The sequence below is a fragment of the Silene latifolia genome, chromosome 5 (genome assembly GCF_048544455.1).
Source record: "Silene latifolia isolate original U9 population chromosome 5, ASM4854445v1, whole genome shotgun sequence".
In the NCBI taxonomy this organism is placed as follows: Eukaryota; Viridiplantae; Streptophyta; class Magnoliopsida; order Caryophyllales; family Caryophyllaceae; genus Silene; species Silene latifolia.
Genome location: NC_133530.1, coordinates 52,929,271 through 52,951,915, shown reverse-complemented (window position 1 = coordinate 52,951,915; position 22,645 = coordinate 52,929,271). Strand labels below are relative to the sequence as shown.

Below are 22,645 nucleotides of genomic sequence, written 5' to 3'. Positions count from 1 at the left end.
TTAGATGAAACATTTTGAAAAGTGCCTAATTGAGAACTTTGACAAGAGCAACTAAGCCATTACAAATACTTTTTCAACTGAAGACTTTGCCTACTAGAATGGTTGTAAAACACCCTAGATTTTGTCATACTAGTGTCTTTTGACCCATGACCCAAAGCCTAGTCAAGGGTTTGCATGTGAGTCACCTATCCAATCCCGTGATGCGATGTGGACTTGGTTAACTTGTCTAGGTGACCTTGATTGACCTTGTGGTAAGGCAACCCAAAAATATTTTTCTATCAATAAGTTTGAAGTGCTCATTTCAAAAATTTTGTCATGTGGAAGTAATTTATTGCCAAGGAAACCTCAAATGTTATGAAATGTTGAAATGTTGAGAAATTTAGTTGTTTTGATGGAGGCGTACCACTTTGATGTGCTTTGGAGAGGGATCCATTGAATTGGGCCCCCACACGGTTGTGAATTCAACCGCCCAGAGATAGAGTGACTATCACCCCGAAAAGCTATTGTCAAGAGGTTAACCGGTTGCCTAATAAGCGATTGGCGAAAGCAAAGGACACTAGCCCGGAAGGGACAAACCCCATCTTAAATTTTTGAAATGTGAAAGTTAAATGAGGACAATTTTGAATGCTAGTCATATCCACCCTTTGTTTATAAAGATTTGAGCATTTCATTCCCAAAAAGCCTTTTGTCAAACCACTTTGTCGAGCTTGGGACGATCCATGACCTTTACTTTTGTAGAGAATTCGAGACTTGTCATGTCATATGCTACTAGCATCATAGGGATCATCATTCCACCACCATCCGATCACTCTTGACGAAAGCATTTGGAAATTGAGGACAAGAGTAGTCTAGTTTAACACCATTTGGAGGTGATTTAGTGCCATACTCTTAGCCTTAGTAATTTGTTGAACTAGTCTTTGTGAAGGATTATATGCTCTTAAATTTGTTCTCTCTTAGTTGCCTCCGCCACTTGATGAGGAAGTGGCTATTCCTTTTGTTGATGCATCCATTATTTGATTTTGTGTGCTTAATGTTTGGATGTGTCGCCATTTTGGCAAGACCCACCTTGCCTTGCAAGAAGGCATCCTACCTCATGGTTGTCTTGTTGTGAGTTGAAGGGGCGGAGTGAGACCCGCTAATTGTCTCATATCGGCTATGTTATTAGGTTAGTTTAAATAATGGTCCTAGTCTTTGTCACCTCTTTACTCGGGACGAGCAAAGGTTCGGTTTGGGGATATTTGATGTGACCATAATTAGCGCATATTTAGCCCCTGAATTAGCCTTGTTCCCATGCTTTTTAGTGCATATTTGGGTCATTTATTGTCTTTAGTTCTTTGTTTTGCATATTCTTTGAGATTTTGATCCCTTGGTAGGAACACTACTACAGATACAGGCTATAACAACGGTTGAAAACCGTTGTTATATAAAAAAGCGGACGTTGTTAAAGCGTCCGTTGTAAAAGGTTTTAACAACGGTTGGTTTTCTTAAGGAACCCGTTGTTAAAACTATTAACAACGGTTTTAAGTATAAAAACCCGTTGTGGAAAGTGTGACTCAATTTTAGAGGGAAAGTTATAACAGCGGTTGTAATATACAAAACCGTTGTTATAACTAAAGACAACGGTTTTTTAATAAATAACCGTTGTTGTTTGTTCTTAAAAAATAAATAAAAATTAAATTAAATATTACTAGATGCATGCATAATTACGGCCCGTTATAATTCCGATGCATGCAGAATATCCCTTAAATTAATTACCAACGGTTTTGAAAAAACTTATAAATGTGACTATAAATATTAAAGCATCCTTTACTAACATTCATTAATTGAAACAACATGGCAATGAACCCTAATTTTATCAACAACGAAGAATGGCTTACACAAACGATTGAAGATGATGGGAAGGTTCTCGCCAAGGGCTTCCTCCGATCAACACCCATTAATCAAATCATCCCTTGAACATCAACGGAATTATTGGATTAAGAGGCGTGAAGCGTCATCCGCTTGTCAACAAAGCCTCATCATCATCATCATCTTCATACCCTCGTCGGCCTGTTACTCGCAACTTGGCTGCAGCCAGAGATATGTTGAGTTGTACTCTTCCAACCTTATCTCCACATGCAAGTCGTGTCCTTGCATATATTCAATCTGTTATTGTAAAATATGAAGCCAATGACCCGGAAGTTAGCGGTATACCAGAGTGGCGTGATTGGTGGCAGGTTGAGAAGCGCTTTTTACGCTTAACCGGGGTTGTTCCGGCTTATTATACATCTTTTGATTTCTGATAATTGCTGTAATGTATTTGGTTTAAAATTAAATGAAATGATCATTTTGAAAGTGTTAAGTTATGCATGTTTGATTTGCTTCCATTTTTCGAACTCCATAGATCAGTCATCATCAAGATCCAGATTATTACTGCCAGCACTGTGCATATGAACGGACAATATGGAATGAGAAGGGTTAGTAATAAGATTTGAAGCAGCATTGAGAGATATGATGATGATTATGGAACAACTTCCTAACATATATATTAATTAAAAAATAACTCAACCCACACATTGCTTAGTATAAATACATTGCATTATCTCAACTAACATGCATTTCCATTATCTCAATATATTCTCCAAACCCTAACTGCTAAAACAAACTCCAAATAAATTAACCCTCCTTAATCTTTCAAAACAAACTCCAAACTCCAACAAAATGAATGATATCATCCTTAAGACTCTTACTATGCTCGATCCGTACTGAAGGACGACAAAGAAGATGGCTTGACGGAGCAGCAGCAGCTGCAGCTATATGACGATATAGCAGATGCTGAATGGAACCTAATGGTCGATAAAAACACATACATGGAAATGAAATAATTAGAAAAATAAAATAATGACGATGAAACAAACCTGATAATTACAGAACGTACGTAAAGAGACGATGAAATCAACAGTGACGGCGAGAAGATAAAGCGACGATGAGAAAGAGAGAAAGAGACGATGAGAAAGTGTGTGTTTTGTGTTTGTGTTTGGCTGATGGGTTTGTGTTTTGTGGCTGCAGCAGACTTGTGTTTGTGTGGTTTATAGTATGGAAGGTATTGACAACGGTTATTAAACAACAACCGTTGTCAAAGAAGTTTTAACAACGGGTTCCAAAAGCAACCGTTGTGATTACTTTTCACTAACTTTGCGTCAATTTTGCGCCACATTAGTAACAACGGTTGTGTATGTGTAACCCCTTGTTAAAACTAATAACAACGGTTTTTATAACCATACCCGTTGTAATTCATTTTATTAAAATTTGCGCCATACATTCTACAACGTCTATTGTGATTTTCGTGAATACTCGTTGTTAATGGGGCGTTGTAGTTGCCTGGATTTGTAGTAGTGGAAAGAAGTGCAAATCTTGCATTTTCATGGCAAAACGAGACTAAATTGATTAAATTCAATGACCAAGCATCAAGGAGAGACAAGATTAGAAGGCCTTTGTACATATGATAGTAGATGAGCAATGTTGAGAAAGGATCCTTGCATCCCCAAGGAAATCCCCAAGGATTTTATGAAGAAAAGGGAAGAAAAGAAGAAGAAACAATGCTGAGCTACAATCCGAGCGGATTGCCTTGAATCCGCCCGTCCTCCACAGCACAATCCGTGCATCTTCCTCCAAAGACGCCCGGGTAAGCAGCCACCAGAATCCGCCCGGATTCCCTCGAAGATGCCCGTCTTCCCCTGCTATAATCCGCCCGTCCCGACACCAATACGCCCGGATTCCAGCCCAGCACGAATTCGTCTCTTCATGCATCAAAGAAAGAAGCCCTTCCTTCAAAAATACCGCTTCTCCCCTCGCTCAATCTAAAAAGTGTAATTACTAGTTTAGCCCTTAGTTAACCCTAATGCATCCACCTAATTTCCACTATAAATACCCCATTAGTCTAATTAGAAGAGGATGTTCTTCTTATCAATTATTAGAGTAGTTAATATCAATCAAATCTCTCTTTAATATTGTAATCAACAATTAATCAAGTTTTAATACAAGTTTTATTTCCTTAATCTCTCTTTTGTTCATCCTTTATTTTGGGTAATTGAAGATTATTTGGGTTATTATTGGGAGATTGACAACCTCTCAATCAAGCATCAAGTACTTCTTTTATTCTTTGCTTTATTATTGGAATCATTAGTAGTTATAATTCTCTTAATCCCTTTTTAATTATTGTTAATTACTTTCATTTGTTCATCATGTTTCCTTTTATTGGTATGATTGACAACCTTGCTAGCATGATCAACATGATAATGAGTGAGTAGTGACCTAGCTAGGGTTAATGGGTAATTAGGGGAAACCAACATGGGGAATGATTCATGCTTAAATTAATATGCTTTCATGGTTTATTTGCTTGCTTGTTTTGATCTCAACTCATGCACATGTTATGTTTGATGAAATGTGAGCCTATGAATCCTTGCATTTTTTACCCATCACCTATCTTTTCAATGAGACTTGTAAGACATAAACCAACTCGAGTCTCATTAGACCATGCATGTTGTTGAGTAGGGAAGACTAAGTCGACTTGTAGGTGTTGTACAATCTAATCGATTCGGCTCCGGGACCCAAACTTTCCTAGGATTGTAAGATATAACCCAACTCAATCCATCACAACAATAATTGCTTGCTTATAATTTGAGAACATGTTTGTATGATCAATTCCCATGATTCCCCTATGACCCCATGATACCCTAGTGCTTTTTATCAATTGTTTACAACCCTTTTATTTCATCTTGCTTATTTATTTTCATTACTATTTAGTTAGTGACCTTCTACATCAACCCAAATTGTGACACCCCTAAGACACCACTAGTTTCAATAGAAATCTCATCTCAATTCCCGTCCCTTGGGATCCGACCTTTACTTGCCTCTTTACTAATTGTAGAGTTGTTTGTGAAGCTATAAATTGTGTTTTGATTCGGACGTGACCCAACGACAACATCTATTCAATTGTGAACATGAAACGGACCGATCAAACCTTCCTATATAAGCCTAGTAGAGAGCATGTTTGGCAGAAAAGCAAGAGAGGACCCCGCAAAGCACATGGAAAAATTTGTTACATATTGTTGTTCTATTCCTTTGACAGCTGGGGTGACATAAGATCAAGTCAAACAAACTCTCTTTCCTTCCTCTTTGAGAGATGATGTAGTAGAGTGGCCACCTGACTTGGATATGGAGGCTGATGCAATTACTAACTGGACTTCATTAGCTCTTGCATTTTACAAGAGGTGTTTTCAACCGCAAATAACTAATGCTCTTAGAAGCCCGATTACGAGTTTTAAGCAAGGTCCAAATAAGGATTTTAATGAAGCTTGGGTTCGTTTCAAGAGGCTAGTTCGATCCGTCCCCCGTCATGGCTTCCAGATTTGGTTCCTTTGCAACCAGTTTAACAAGGGGTTGTATGACGATCACAGAGCTTTGCTTGATTTAGCTTCCAATGGAAGATTCTAGGATAATACTAATGATGGTAATGCTTGGAAGTTGATTGATCAGATAGCTACTCACGGAGCTGAGTATGGTAATCCAGAGGTAGTAAGAGAGGAAGTGGTTCAGACAATGCTATTGCGGCACAGCTGGAGGCTTTAACGGCTCAAATAGCCAAGTTGAAGACTACTCAGTCTTTGGTTAATAAGCAAGAAACGGTTCATATGGTTCAACAAGAGGTGTCCTCTGAAAGATGAGGGATAGATGGCCACACTGCGGCCAAGTGTATGAGTACCATTGAACAAGTTCATGCTTTCTAATCTTTCAAGCAAGGTACTCCCTATTCTAACTTCTTCCCTGAAAGGAGTCAGAATGCTTTTGCTCAAGCCCCGCCGCAGAATGCTTATATTATTCCCCCAAATCGTGGTAACCAATCACAAGGAAACTTTGTTCGGCAAAATCAAGGAGGTTTTCAACAGATACAACCTCCTCCTCAAGCTCCAAGTAATGAGATGGCAGAGATGATGGCCCTATTGCAACAAAGTTTGTAAATTCAACAAAAGCAAATGATTCAGATTTCCGAACTTATGGCTCACAAAAAGATGTTGGATACTCAAGTTGCTCAAATGGCGGCTCAAAATCCTTCAAAACAGTCAGGCAATCTTCCTCCTCAAGGTAAACAAGCACATGAGCAAGTTAATGCTATTTCTTTGAGGAGTGGTACCACTTATCAAAGTCCGGACGTGCCCATTGATGAAGATGAGGTCCCTTACATACATCCTAAGGGATTAGGTAATTTGGAGCTAAGTGACAATGAAAAATAAATTGACGAAACTGAAACACGAGATGTGAAGAAAAGCGAGACAAGCTAAAAAGACGGATTTGCAGAGGATCCTCGATCGAGTAGCACAGGGTTTGATCGAGGAACCAAGGTACTCGATCGAGTTCACCACGGGCTCGATCGAGGCACCTCTCCAGATGATGATTTTTCGCGTATTTCAGCTACGACATTGGACAAAATCTGGTTCCTCGATCGAGTGCACACACGGCTCGATCAAGTCACCCCTGAACTCGATCGAGTCACCCCTGTAACTGACGATAATGCTTCCAAAGTTACTTCTAAAGCTAAAGAAGCCGAGCCGATTAAAATTCAACTACCTTTTCCTCAAAGATTGCAGAAATCTAAGCTCGAACAATAGTTCGGGAGGTTCATGGAGGTAGTGAAGAATCTTCAAGTGACTGTGCGATTTACTGAATTGGTAACTCAAGTGTCGGCATATGCTAAGTTTTTGAAAGAGATCTTGTCAAAGAAGCGGTCCTTTGATGAAGTAGAGACTATCGCGTTCACTCATGAATGCAACGCCGCATTGCAAGCCAATTCTCCGCCTAAGCTTAAGGATCCAAGGAGTTTTTCTATTGCTTGTACTATAGGCCCTTTAACTATTGACAATGTCTTATGTGATTTAGGAGAAAACGTCAGTGTCATGCCATATAAAATTTGCAATAAATTAAACATGATGAAGCTTAAATGTACTAATATGGCTCTACAAATGGCTGACATGTCTATTAAGCACCCTATGGGTATCTTAGAAGATATACCAGTTAGAATAGGGAAATTTTTCATTCTAGTCGACTTTGTAGTGATAGATATAGCTGAGGATTCTCGTGTTCCTATTATTCTAGGATGACCATTCTTGCATACAGCAGGGGCGGTTATAGATGTTAGGCATGGGAGTCTTACGTTCAATATTGGAGATGATACTATCACTTTTGGTCTTGACAAAGCATCATGTTCTCCTGATTTAAAAGCTTCTTGTCATATGATTAATCCTATTGATCCACCTATTCATGATTCCTTTACTTATTGTTTTGACAGGAGTCTATATGATGCCCCTGCTGTTACGTCATATCCATAGAGCAAGGAGATGGATGAGATAGAGAAGTTGATATATGGAGATGAGCCTCCTCCTGAGATGGTATACAGCTGTGATGAGATTGTTGAGTTGGAGGCCGAGATGGATACTTTGGAAGTAGAGATATTCATAGAGGAGCCCATCGAAATTTATGAGATGAAGCAAGCCCCTTTGATAAATGAAGTGCCTTATCTCCTTCCCCAAGATGATGACTTGAAGAGCGATGAATATACTTGACCATATTTTACATTAGACTTTGAGTTTGATGAGCAAGAACTTTATTCGTCATTTATTTTCTTTGCTTGGACTATTTATTTGTGCTACTTATGTTTGTGTGTAGCACATGCACTACTTTTTGATTTACTATTGCGTGCTTTAAGTTGTATTGATTATGCCTTGGATGGGAATTTGTTTTAAAATGCAGAATATTTGTTCGCCAGATAAATACTCGATCGAGTGCTGGCAGGCTCGATCGAGTACCCAAGTGTTTTGGGTCAGAAACGTAGCTAGATGATGATAGGAATTGCGCGGTTGTTCTTTCTCCCTTATTTTGGAGCTGGTTTGGGGGAACTCCTACGCTCTTACCCGGTATTCTCTTCCCTTGTATCTACTTTCATTGTATTATCTCTATTTCTTTTTCATCCCTCATTTTAGTTGTGTCCTTTAGGTAGCTGGAAATTTTTGTGTGATTGCTATGCTGTAAGCGTCACAATGAGGACACTGTACCATTTAGGTTTGGGAGAGGAGTTTAATTATGTTTTTTTTTATAAGGTAAGAAAACTGGAGTTTAATTATGTTGTGTGCCTTTATTTTATGTTGTGTGCATTTTTGTGGACATGGGCCACCCGTGCCGCGCGTACCCACGCGTTGTGATGCTTAAGGCGGCGGCACTTCTCCCATGGAACCTTGGATTGCCAAAGCACGTCATGGGCCGTTACCGATTTGTGAGGCATTGAAACCGGTGAAAGGTTGAATAAGCCTGCATTTATGGGGTCGCCACCAATTTTTATGGGAAATTGGAACCGTTCGAATACCTCGTGTCATGTCAAGACACAAAGTAGTGACATGAACACTAAGAACTCGTTACCCTTAGCATTCTATGTCTAGAATGACTCTCGTGGATGCCAATGAACACGGATGTTCACAGAGATCTGGAGTAAGGGGTGAGGGTGCGTATTAGGAAGTCCTTTTATTGAACACCTAATCCCGCCCGCCTCGATAGCAGCCTCTACTAATGATTAGGGAAATCGTTCATATTTGATATGTTGTCGATTATATGCATGCAATGCAACATCCACAGATTAATCCTAACATGTGGATTAAACTATGTCGCTGAATAAATAATTTAGCAATTATTAATGTCGAGTTCAGAGTTAGAATTGATTACATGTGAATACAAGTGAATAAACCATACATAAACAATAAATAAACGATAATTGAAATTACAATTTAATTACAAAGGTTTAAACGATTTACGACAAAAATATGCTTAAAACGGAATTTTGAAGATAAAAAGAAAGAAAATAAAAAGGGTTGGAAATTAAAGTAGTAAAATAGGTCAGATTAAGGGTGATATTACGATTATTAGTTAATTAAACACGTAACTAAAGGCTACGTCAAAGCGAGAACGGAAGTTCAGGGACAGAAATCACCTCAGAACAGGCGCAGCATCTGCTGCGTCCCTTGGAAGAGGTGCAACAATTCCTGCGTCTGTTCTTAAGTTGAGCCCTGGCTGGGAAGTTAGAACCGCGGTTTGTTAATGTTCGTTGGCATATTTACGTTTTATTACTGATGTTTAGACTCAAGTTAAAGTGATTTAGCAGGTTAATTACATCTGGAACCGTCATAAAAGCGATAAAAAGGGCTTAAAATGAGTTAGAACGAATTCGAACGAATTAGATTTATTATGATGTCGAAAACACAAAAATAACGAACATGAAAATCGAATAGAACTCGATAAACTGAAATCGAACAAAGAGACATGTACCAAAGACGAATCCCAGAAACTTGATATGGACAAATCGAGTTTCTAAAATCCGGGTTTGATTTAATGACGAAAACCCGCAAATATTGAATTATAAGGGATTTAAGTCAAAATAAAACATTATAATTGAAAAGGAACATTAAAAACATGGTTTATGTACTGAAGAATAATAAAGAAAATAAGAAAATAAGACAAAAGCAACGAAACCACAGAAACCCGAGGAAGAAGAAGAAGAAGAGCAGCGGCAGCGGCAGCCTCTGGAAGAGGCGCAGCAGATGCTGCGACCCTTCAAAGAGGCGCTGCTGCTGCTGCGTTTCTTCTCAACGTCTGGCATCTGCTGTTGCGTAAAAAACAGTTTTATAAAAGGGTTTTTCTAAGTCGGTTTTAAACATACTTTTGAGGTAAACTTTACATTAATGAGTACAAAAATAAAATACAATAAATAAAGATGGGATTTACACCCTCAGACTTACATGTTTGACGAAACGAGATTGACTAAGTTAACGTTAGTGATTGCTAGACTCAAATGTATGTAGAAAGTGCCCTCGTTGGAGGATTTTAAATTAATTAATTGATGTGTAGTGGTCAAATTGGTCGGTCATGCAACGTGACTGGTACTCAGAATGATCTGAGCTTACATGCTCGATTGATCAAACACATAGGCGTCGAAAACTTAGAGCAAAGTCTAGAATGCAAAGGGAAAAGAGAAGGGCGGACACTCGCGTGAAAAATATGGAGACCGGAGGTCTCTATTTATACAAAAAAATGTGAAGAGTTTTGGAATGACACAAACTTTGGAAAGAAATCACGGAAATATTCCGTAAACAGCCAAAATGGGCTAGAGAAGAGGCGCAGCGGCTGTTGCGGTCCTTCCAAGAGGCGCAGCACCTGCTGCGTCATTTCCCCAGAGGTTTCCTCTTGCGGAAGAAAGATTTCCACGTTTCTATTATGGAATTGATGTGGATCTCTACTTCCTTATTCCGTAAAATATGATATATGGGATATATTTTACCAAAAGATATAAAATTTAATTAGGAATAAATATCTGGAACATTCTAGACATTCCGACTCGGCATTTTAAACGATTTCTTAGAAAATGAAGCGGTTTTTAACCCGGACTCCAAATTAACTCTGATTACTGTCAAAACAACCGTATCGGCGCATATATGACAACCAAGGGGTAGACACAAGTGTTTGAGCTATCACTTGATGATAAACTTACGGACTGTCATAAATCGTTCCGTGTACCAAACATGCGGCCCAATCATCACTGGGTGGTTGGCGGAAGGTGTAGAAATGAGGTATCTACAGAGCCCCCACTTTGACTGAGGCTTGGACAAGGCGAAAGTAAAAGTATAGCCATCAGGTCAATCGAAGATTACAACCTGACGACTATGGCGACGCAAGGCGGCTCAAGAGGTCTAAACCAAGGACTTGTCGTCGGGAACATTTTAGAGTCTGCCGACTATCGGAGAGGGTCATTTAAAGTCCATTATACTACGTAAGGAAGCTTGCCAGCCATAAGAAGAAACCATACCTGAGAATCACCTGGGTGAAATGGGACTGAAGGCGTTTCGACGAAACCTCTGAAGATAACTTGGGTGTCCGAAGGCATAAAGAATTACCTGAAAGATCTAAAGAATTATCTGAAAGATAAAAGATTATGTGAAAGGACTGAAGGATTTGAAGGGGTCAGCAGGACGTTGAGAGAACTGCTGGAGAATCTGCTTGCGTCGGTCTTCAAGCAAACTCTGCTCCTGAGAAATTCGTGGGCTGTGAATGGCAACGAAATCTCGCTTGGGGAAATAGATAATAACTTGATTGTCAATAGCAATACTGAAAATTTCGCTAGAGAAGCATATGTCGACGACTAGGGATATCTTGATCATCAAGAGCAACACTGCAAAATATCGCTGGGGAAAATATGGATGACTCTGTCTAGACTGAGTCACTCCTGGGAGATCTTCTTGTGTCTGCTTTCAAATAAACTCCACTTCTCAAGAAGTACATTGGTTGTCATGAACTCTCTCTGAGGAATAAATGTATTGATAAAGGTGTGTCTAAAACACCGTCGAGGAAAATGAAGAGGCTTGACTGATAATGGCGCGTCCTAAGCACTGTGGGAAATCCGCTCGGTTGTTGCAAGCGAAATACCGATAAATAACTGAGGAGCCCGTGAACTGTGTTCAAAAGAGTCCTTACTGGGAAACAAAATGTTGTGACTGCTTGGCAGTCCATTTAGAAAAACGCGGGTCTGGACGAAAAGAACGCCCAAAAGAACCAAATATAATATATAGGATGTCGGAGAAGAGGCGGACAAAACTTGGGCCCACAAATAGCAAACTTATAACAGATTTTCAAATTTTTAGCTGGAATGACGCTGGGGAACAGGCACAGCAAGAGCTGCGGTTTTTGGAAGGGGCACAGCTAGTGCTGCGTCTTTTCTTGGGCTTGTCCCTGTCTGAGTAAAAACCCGATAAACCGTGTGTTTATTCATTTATACAAAACACAATTCTTCTTAAATCCTCTCAAATTCTAACTAAAACTCATCAAAACTTGATCAATTCGTGCCATAAATCATGACTAATCGAGGTATGTATCTTATTCTTGCTTTAAATTCGCGTTTTTGCTTGAATTAGGGCCGAAAAATTAGGGTTCCTTCCCCTTTAATGTCGAAAATTTGGGGCTTCTGCCTCAAATGGATTTGCTTGATAAAATTGACATTAGAAATAGATAATTGGCAATGTTAGGAACATAACCATGTATTCTTTTTGAATTTTCGTTAAGTATTGAGCATTTTGGGCGAAAATGAGACGGTTTCTCTGCTATTTCGAAAATCGCTTCGAAAATGACCTTAGGATTGTCCATTTTTTATGAAACTTGGTGTTTTGGAACCCTTGTGTAATGGGTAAAATTGCTATCATGTCGAATTTTTGATTTGTGACAACTCTTTCAGGACACTTTTTAGGGCATAATCGCTATTATAGCGAAATGCTGCCGAAATTTCGACTCAAACCCGCAACTAGGCTTAAACTTAGACTTGAATTGCCCCAACCTTCCACATGTGTGGTCGGGTTTTGAAAGAAATGGCCAAAGATGGCGAGAAAAGCTACCTTTAGGGCTTGAAAATGCTTGAAATGACCTCAAATAGGCTCGTCGTGGCTTGACACGGCCTTGTTTACCTTGATTTTGCAGGTGATGTGCCTTCTAAGTCGGGGAGGGCCCCCATGGACGTGGACTTCGATCCTTCTCGTGTTGTCGTGGGTGGAGAGAGGCAGGAGGAGATCGAGGAGGAGGTTGAGGAGGTCCCGAGGAGGGCCAACGTGGGACGAGGTGGTCGCCAGCTAGTGGGTGCACCCGAGTGGGCCGAGAAATGGGATGGTAGACATCTCATTTGGGCGGCAGAGAGCCACCTGTCCTACAGGACGGTAAGGAGTCTGGTAAGTTTCGAACTTGTCATTTCCTATCATCTTTCCTATTCGTTTGCTGTTTCATTTCTCATTTGTTTTATGCTAAATATAGCTTTTGCTTTGAATTGATAGAGGAGGCCTAAATATGAGGTCTTTTTCCGGTTACACGACGATGATGGATGCCTTCGAGAACACTAGCGCTTCTTCCCTCGCCAAAGCAAGTTAACTTGTCCAATTATTCCAGGCCGAAGTCCTACTCACGGCGACCTGGTCGAATTAGGTGAAGCTGGAGGTATTATTGCAGGTCAATCCATTGGGGAGCCCGGTACTCAACTAACATTAAGAACTTTTTATACGGGCGGAGTATTTACAGGGGGTACTGCGGAACATGTACGAGCCCCCTATAATGGCAAAATTAAATTTAATGAGGGGTTGGTGCATCCCACACGTACACGTCATGGACACCCTGCCTTTCTATGCAGATAGAGGTTTTATGTTTTGCATAAACCCGGTTTCGGATAAAGGATCGATCAGAAGTCAAGACTCTTGTTTCAGGCTCGGGTTAACCACCCTTTGAGGCACCTTAAATTTTATTTTTTACTTGCATCAGCGGCGTTTGCTTCCTGGGTGCGCCTGGTTTGATGCTATGGAGGGTCCCACTCCAGTATCCGCTTTGATTCATAAGCCTTCACTCCGCGATACCAACTACTGGTCAAGCGACTGTCAGAGGAGGAGAAGGCCATCATCGAGTTGGGAGCCTTCGGGGCTTTGGTGGGAGCTTGGAGGGCGATCACGGAAAGGAAGATTCGGGCTAACCTTAGCCTAATTCGAGCTTTCCTTGATCGGTACTGGATACGACCTCGACTTTCCATATGCCTTTTGGAGAGGTCGGGGTCACTTTGGAGGACTACGGCATGATCTCGGGTCTGTTGTGTGGAGATGAGACTTTGGTGTGGCCGTTGACGGCCATGAGAGTAGACTCGGCTGAGGCGAGGAGGCTGATCGGCTGGAACCTGGCGGCAGGTGTTGCTAGCGTTCCCGGGTTGGTGCCTAGTTCTTACGTCAGGGACTACTTCGTGGGTAGGACCCCGGCGACGGTGACGATGGATGAGAGGAAGGTGCCTCCTCCTCCTTGTACTGCTGAGCAGAGGGCTCATCTGTGATTGTGGTGGTTCTTTTCTTCGATTTACCTCGGAGACAAGGGGGAGAGGCTGTCGACGAAGCTCCTTCCCTTCCTTGCTAACTTAAGTAGCCTAGGTCGTTGGGACTGGGTTACTCCTGGCTTTGTGGTCCTCACTCATTACATGAGGGCCATGGTACGTCCAGAGCTGATGGAGACTGGGACTTCTCCTGCCACTGTTGGTCATGGACTCTTGTTGGAGGTATGAACCTTTACATTGATTATTTATTTCTTTTTTTTATTGCTATTGAATTATGAAAGATCATTATTGTAGAAAATAATCATCATTCAGTCTGCAGGCGTGGGTGTAGTCCTACTTTCCAAGCTTCGCGCCCAAGAGGACGGAGCCTGAGCCAAGGGCGTACCCTATTGTGAGGGACTGGGTGGTGTACCATAGGAAGAGACAGCACTCTTCTTACGATGTTTGGCGGAGGGGCGTGAATGCCCTGAAGTTGGACAACGTAAGTGCCTTTGATTCTCATATGGCTACTTTTTCTTTTTTCTGTCTTTTATTTAGAAGTGATCATAGGAATGACCCCCCCCCCCCCTCTCCCGCTTAGAGCTGATCATTGGAATGACCCCGTGTTTGCTTATTTTAGTGGGTGCCTAGACCGTGGGAGGACTACCCTGAGGCTCCTGTAATACCCAGGATATTTAAGAACGCTGTTGACCGATCTTGTAGACCAAACAGACCTTAGGGATGAATGGGTGAGGGATCAGGCTTGTAACATGAGTTTTATAGGATTGTTTACTCGGCCTAGCTGAGGCTACTCAGCCGAGTATCACCTATACTCGACCGAGTAGAGCCTACTCGGCTAAGTACTCCCTTACTCGACCGAGTATGGCTGATGTCGACACGTTAATATAAATGCAAGTTCGCGAGATTCATTTCATTTCTCATTTCCTCGACAGTTTCTCTTTCTCTAACCCTAGCCTATCTCCCTCTCCTATCACCCCATCTCTTCACACTCTTATGTTTTTAGCCTAAACCTCCACCATGGGAAGGACGGGATTCGCTGGGGAAGGATGACGTGTGTGGTGGTCGTCTATGTCACCGCCGATGTGTAATGTTAGGTAAGTCTCTGCCTTGTGTTCTTTTGAGTGATTCGTTGAGTATAGTTGTGTAATAGGAGATGGTTATCATTGTTAGGATGCTTATTGGATTCGTGCGTGGCTGTGTGTGGAGGTCTTACATGCTTTGCGACGAGGTAGGGTTTTCCTACTCAGTTTACTGTTAATTGATTAAGACATGATTGTATTGTAATTGTTGTTATCTGCTGATCATCGGAGTATGGGAGTTGTTGTGACAGTGCTGGTGTGGAGATGTTGTGACAGCGGTGATGTTGTGTGTGTTGTGATTGTGATGGAGTCACTTGCGGGAGTTGCTTCACACCCTAGTTCGCCCTCCGTGGAACCCGCCACGGGAGGGGATGTGCACATTAAGGGACAGGGATTGTTGTCGCTCATTGATGAGCTGGACTAGGTGGGATGGGCTGCGGTCACCCACTGGCGGCGAGGATTACCTGTTGCTATGGGTAATCTGGCAGGGCTACACCTTTCGGGGTGTAGTCGGTTACTGTGCGAGATTGAGAGACTGGGATAGAGGATGATCAGCTGCTTACATTGTTGACATGTCTTACATTTGACTAGTCAGTACTGACCCCGTGTTGTTTTGTGGTATCTGCGGTGATTCATTCGGGGATGGTGAGCAGTTGGCTTAGCAGGTACTGTTGATTGTGGCTGCTAGGATTGGAGGGATCGAGTCATCACGCTACCAGTCTAGAGATGCAGTGTCATGAATGTTGTAGTTGTGTCTTTGTTGTAAAGAGAGTTTGTATTGAGTTGTATTGTATGAGATATAATAATATTTACAACTGTTCTTTTATTGTCTAATTTGATCTACCTCCTCGGGAAACCGAGATGGTGACACCGTCATACACTGGGATAGTCCTTGGTAAGGCATTCTGGTGTACGGGGGTGTCACAGCTCCAGCTTTTGTGGCCGAGGTCCTTCTTCCCAGGAGCTCGAGTCGGCTGTTTCTGAGGACGCCCATGGGACCCGTGTGGTACCTAGGCGAGCGTTTGACTCGGCAGTGCTCTTGTGACACCTTCATGGTTCCCATCGATCCTCCACGGACGATGTTTAGGGAGCTTTCTGACGCCGAGAAAGAGGCTGACGCGAGTGGTGATGCCCTCCTTCTTCCTGGCGAGGAGTACTCCGAGTTCGTTCACCGGAGGTTAGCGTACTAGCCGATCGTGGTAAACATTTTACCATTTTCTTGTTTTTGAATTTACTTGACAAATGACGAACGATCGTCAAATAAAGAACCATTTGAACCTTGTAGGAGATCGAGGTGGCAGGCGTCGAGCCCCCAGCTTACCCAGAGACACTCGAGTACACTGACGCGGTGGGCATGACGACGATCTCGGAGATCCGCGACTTCGGCGAGGAGGTGCCGGATGCTGGCTTGGAGGAGTCGCAACACCTTGTGAGGAGGGTAAGCCCCCATCTTTGGCTTTCCTTATTGTTTTTTACTGCATAAGAATGCATTTGCTTTTTTGAACCTTCTTTGTTATTCAAATACAGGTGGCACCGTCTCAGTACGTGGTTCTGTGGAGGATGGCCAACCGGCTAGGGGCTACAGCCATTGAGGCACTCGTAGGTGGCCGAGGACGACAGGTATGAACCTCTCATTCCCTTTCTTATTTTATTTCAAATTTCATTGCAACGAAATGTTACTTCACTTTATTAAAATGATTGAAATGAAGCATTTCTCCATTTGTATGTAGAGAGAGTGTGACCTAGAGCACGAGCATGACCTGGAGCACGAGCTAGCGCAGTCCCGGGAGGAGACGGCTCGTCTGTTGAGGGAGCGTGAGGTCAGGAACGCCGAGATTGCCGCCCTCGAGGCGACCGTAGCTGAGTTCTCGGCCACTAGGACTAGCTGCCCTTCTTTTGTTGTTGTCTTGTATGTATCTTGTACATTTTGGACCTTTCGGACTCTGTTTCGGGTGAGAGCCCCTAGTTTGATGTATATACTATCTTTTGGTTGTGTATATAATGGCCTGAGTGCCTTTGCTGCTGGGTGTTTGTTGTTCCTATAGGTTTGCTTAAAAAACAGGTTTGGTAGGTGACGGTTTGTGCCGTCATGCTGCCGAAATTTACATTGAATTTACGCGTAAAACACATAGTATATAGGTGGCCTAAATTGGCGCAAAAATGACTAAAGAAAAAAGTGCCCGAAAATCAGCAAACATGACCAAAAAATGCTTAGAAATGCGCAAAAATGCCCAGAAATGAGCAAAAATGACCGGACGGTAGGGAGGGCTACCCCCTAAAAAAAATTTAAAAGAAATTTCTAAGTGTGAAATGTATTGAAAAAAGGAGTGAAATGATTGCCCCAAAAAAAGAAATAAAAAATGAGTAAGTGTGCTCGTTTAGCGAAAATGCCGACTTTGCCTCGAAAAGCGGACCCGAAAAGAATTAGGAAACAAAAACTTGGTAATTTTGACGAAATTACCAAATTAATATCCTATAGAAATAGGAAATCATAGCGAAAAGGAAAATAGGAAAGATCAATGGCTGAAAACACGGAAAAGGACCTGGGGAAGAGCCGCAGCAAGAGCTGCGACTCTTCGAAGAGGCGCGGCAGATGCTGCGTCATTTCTCCAGTTCGTCCAACCTCGACAGAATTTTGGAAGTAGCGAATAGTATAAATAAAGACCTCAGGTGAGCTTTTATTCACACAATTGTTTCTTCTTTCTTCCGTCTATTACATAAAAACTCACATATCCTCTCAAAAAAATTTCAAATTATGGATGCCTTTGAAAACCATCTGAAGGAATGGACGAATGAGTTTACAAACATTGAGAAACATGATATGGGTGCTTTTAATTTAGGATCGATCTTGAGTCTCAAATTAGTGAAAGTGGTGAAGCCTTTCTTGGATACTTGTCTTGAGTATTGGGACCCGAATTTTCACGTATTCGCCTTTCCTAGAGGTGAAATTTGTCCTTTCCCTGAAGAAATAGATGCTGTTGGAGGATGGGACCCAGAAAATGTACCGGCTATACCCCCTAGCTCCCAAGGATATAGAAGTAAATTTAGGGACTTGCTTGGATTGACCAAGGCTGAGGTGGACCGTCTTGTAATCCAAAAGGTGTCCATATGTTTGACTTTATTGACCGATTTATAAATAGGGAGGACCCTTGGTCGGTACATTTCGGAGCTATATTCTATTTTTCGGAACAATTGTCGTTGGAAGCACCTAGACCAAAACACAATTTATAACTTCACAAACAACTCTACAATTAGTAAAGAGGCAAGTAAAGGTCGGATCCCAAGGGACGGGAATTGAGATGAGATTTCTATTGAAACTAGTGGTGTCTTAGGGGTGTCACAATTTGGGTTGATTAGAAGGTCACTAACTAGATAGCAATAAAAGTAAATAAGCAAGATGAATTAAAAGGATTGTAAACAATTGATAAAAAGCACTAGGGTGTCATGGGGTCATAGGGGAATCATGGGAATTGATCATACAAACATGTTCTCAAATTATAAGCAAGCAATTATTGTTGTGATGGATTGAGTTGGGTTATATCTTACAATCCTAGGAAAGTTTGGGTCCCGGAGCCGAATCGATTAGATTGTACAACACCTACAAGTCGACTTAGTCTTTCCTACTCAACAACATGCATGGTCTAATGAGACTCGTGTTGGTTTTTGTCTTACAAGTCTCATTGAAAAGATAGGTGATGGGTAAAAACTGCAAGGATTCATAGGCTCACATTTCATCAAACATAACATGTGCATGAGTTGAGATCAAAACAAGCAAGCAAATAAACCATGAAAGCATATTAGTTTAAGCATGAATCATTCCCCATGTTGGTTTCCCCTAATTACCCATTAACCCTAGCTAGGTCACTACTCACTCATTATCATGTTGATCATGCTAGCAAGGTTGTCAATCATACCAACAAAATGAAACATGATGAACAAATGAAGGTAATTAACAATAATTAAAAAGGGATTAAGAGAATTATACCTACTAATGATTCCAATAATAAAGCAAAGAATAAAAGAAGTACTTGATGCTTGATTGAGAGGTTGTCAATCTCCCAATAATAACCCAAATAATCTTCAATTACCTAAAATAAAGGATGAACAAAAGAGAGATTAAGGAAATAAAACTTGTATTAAAACTTGATTAATTGTTGATTACAATACTAAAGAGAGATTTGATTGATATTAACTACTCTAATAGTTGATAAGAAGAACATGCTCTTCTAATTAGACTAATGGGGTATTTATAGTGGAAATTAGGTGGATGCATTAGGGTTAACTAAGGGCTAAACTAGTAATTACACTTTTTAGATTGAGCAGGGAGACGCCGGTATTTTTCGAAGGAAGGGCTTCTTTCTTTGAAGCTTGAAGAAACGGATTTGTGCTGGACTGGAATCCGTGCGTCTTAGGCACGGGACGGGCGGATTCAGGAGCCTCTGCCCGGGCGTCTTCAAGGGAATCCGGGCGTCTTCTGGGCTTGCTGCCCGGGCGTCTTTGAAGGAAGACGCACGGATTGTGCTGTGGAGGACGGGCGTCTTCCAGTCAATCCGCACGGGTTGCTGGACAGCTTCATTTCTTTCTTCTTTTCTTCCTTTCCTTCATAAAATCCTTGCGGATTTCCTTGGGGATGCAAGGATCCTTCCTCAACATTGCTCAACTATTATAATATGTACAAAGGCCTTCGAATCTTGTCTCTCCTTGATGCTTGGTCATTGAATTCAATCAATTTAGTCTCGTTTTGCCATGAAAATGCAAGATTCTTATTGCTTTCCTACCAAGGGATCAAAATCTCAAAGAATATGCAAAACAAAGAACTAAAGACAATAAATGACCCAAATATGCACTAAAAAGCATGGGAACAAGGCTAATCCGGGGGCTAAACATGCGCTAATTATGGTCACATCAAATATCCCCAAACCGAACCTTTGCTCGTCCCGAGTAAAGAGGTGACAAAGACTAGGACCATTATTTAAACTAACCTAATAACATAGCCGATATGAGACAATTAGCGGGTCTCACTCCGCCCCTTCAACTCACAACAAGACAACCATAAGGTAGGATGCCTTCTTGCAAGGCAAGGTGGGTCTTGCCAAAATGGTGACACATCCAAACATTAAGCACACAAAATCAAATAATGGATGCATCTACAAAAGGAATAGCCACTTCCTCATCAAGTGGCGGAGGCAACTAAAAGAGAACAAATGTAAGAGCATATAATCCTTCACAAATACAAGTTCAATAAATTACTAAGGCTAAGAGGATGGCACTAAATCACCTCCAAATGGTGTTAAACTAGACTACTTTCGTCCTTAATTTCCAAATGCTTTGGTCAAGAGCGATAGGATGGTGGTGGAATGATGATCCCTATGATGCTAGTAGCATATAACATGACAAGTCTCGAATTATCTACAAAAGTAAAGGTCATGGATCGTCCCAAGCTCGACAAAGTGGCTTGACAAAAAGGCTTTTTGGGAATGAAATGCTCAAATCATTATAAACAAAGGGTGGATATGACTAGTATTCAAAATTTGACCTCATTCAACTTTCACATTTCAAAAATTGGAGATGGGGTTTGTCCCTTCCGGGCTAGTGTCCTTTGCTTTCGCCAATCGCTTATTAGGCAACCGGTTAACCTCTAGACAATAGCTTTTCGGGGTGATAGTCACTCTGTCTCTGGGCGGTTGAATTAACAACCGTGTGGGGGCCCAATTCAATGGATCCCTCTCCAAAGCACATCGAAGTGGTACGCCTCCATCAAAACAACTAAAATTTCTCAACATTTCATAACATTTGCGGTTTCCTTAACAATAAATTACTTCCACATAACAAAATTTTCGAAATGAGCATTTCAAACTTATTGATAGAAAAGTATTTTTGGGTTGCCTTACCACAAGGTCAATCAAGGTCACCTAGACAAGTTAACCAAGTCCACATCGCATCACGGGGTTGGAATAGGGGACTCACATGCAAACCCTTGACAAGGCTTTGGGTCATGGGTCAAAACACACTAGTATGACACAACCTAGGGTGTTTTACAACCATTCTAGTAGGCAAAGTCTTAAGTTGAAAAAGTATTTGTAATGGCTTAGTTGCTCTTGTCAAAGTTCTCAATTAGGCACTTTTCAAAATATTTCATCTAAATGCAACTATATGCCATGATGCAACTTTTATATACATCCTAATGCAAGTGATTCTATCAACTAATATGACATATAAACTAAATGCAAGTCCTAAGTTCACATTGTTATACCGCATCAATCAAAATAAAGCCACATAGTCATTAACATAAAGAGGAAAAAGGAGATTGGAAAGATCATACCATGCGGTCTTCATGATCCTCATGTCTCGGATGTGGCGTAGTCAATCAATGTGAACAAGGATAGAACAAACACATATATACAATAATATATACAAGACTACACTAAAAAGGAAATAAACATGTTTTTGGGTTTTTCAAATTTCAAATTTTTATGGTTTTTCGAAATTTTTCAATTTTTTTGGATTTTTGAATAAAAGTTAAGTTAGAATTCCCCATCCCCACACTAATATGGGCATTGTCCTCAATGGCCAAAATGATGGGAAATTATGCAAACATGATGAATGATTTCTACACTAAATGCAAGCTACACTAATCTACACTACATGATGCATGGTTTTTGTTTATGACGGAGAGGATAATTTAGATTACCTCCCGTTGTGTATGCATTAACTTCCCCAAACCGATCTCGACATTATTGCTAATGTCCTAAGGTTGGGTGTAGTTCATGCACACACTATGCAATGCATGAAACTAATTTTGTCATTTTGGATTTTGAAAGGTGGGAACAATAAAATGAGAACACCTCAATGGGGCCGAGGTGTTAGTGCTCAATGGTGCTAGGACTACTCCAACAATGATCAAGATTAATAAATAGAACAAAGAGAGAAATAGACAAACCTCAAGAGGGTAGGAGTCTCTAAAGCTTGCTAATCTTCCATCATATCATCATTATCATCACCTTCCTCACTAGAAGTGGTCTCATCACCACTTTCTTCTTCACTTTCTTCTTCATCAATGTTATCATCAACCTCTTCATTACCGACAACCTCATTATCACCCGGAACAACCCTAGATGCACTCGGAAAGAAGACTTCCCTATCCGCCCAACTAGGCAAAGGACATGAACGGTCAAGTAGTCCTTGCCTAGCTAAATGAAGGAGGGGTGGATATTGGGCTAACTAAGCATTTTTCCGATCCTCGAAAGCTTGCTTGTGCATCTCTTGCATGAGAAGAGTCAAATAATCATTTCTTCCTTCAACGTCTTCGGGCTTGAACTCTTGGTACTCGAAAGGATAGGTTGGTGTGACAATGGAAGAGGAGGGCATTTTAATTTCACCCTTTTGTTGTCGGATAATGTACTCGGCCTCTTTTGAAAGGGGAAGTAGATAGTTGGTCCGGTGGACACATAATCGACAAATCTTTGAAGGCAAAGTGAAAGATCTAGCCTCACTAGTGAGCCATCCATACTTGGTGTCAAGAGGGTTATGGGTAACCCACTTGTATTTGTATATCAAAGTATTAATATCAATGAGATGACCACCCTCTTTCGCCTCATACTTGCTATCTTTGTTGAAGTTTGGATCAAAGTATTTAGCTAGGATAGTGACT

The 22,645-nt window shown here is 41.2% G+C and overlaps 1 protein-coding gene across 1 annotated transcript; it reads left to right on the top strand.

Annotated features, from left to right (window-relative positions):
- Positions 1-5,196: 5,196 nt before the first annotated feature.
- On the top strand, positions 5,197-7,136 carry LOC141655371 (uncharacterized). Its single transcript, XM_074462456.1, has 2 exons — positions 5,197-5,340; positions 6,735-7,136. The coding sequence occupies exons 1-2, from the start codon at positions 5,197-5,199 to the stop codon at positions 7,134-7,136; spliced, it is 546 nt and encodes a 181-aa protein (XP_074318557.1).
- Positions 7,137-22,645: the final 15,509 nt, after the last annotated feature.

What these genes read in the sequence shown, in the direction of transcription:
- LOC141655371 (XM_074462456.1), top strand. Translation starts at nt 5,197, where the DNA reads ATGGAGGCTGATGCAATTACTAACTGGACTTCATTAGCTCTTGCATTT. An exon ending in AGGATTTTAATGAAGCTTGG is followed by an intron (nt 5,341 to 6,734) that starts GTTCGTTTCAAG and finishes GCATATGCTAAG; the next exon opens with TTTTTGAAAGAGATCTTGTC.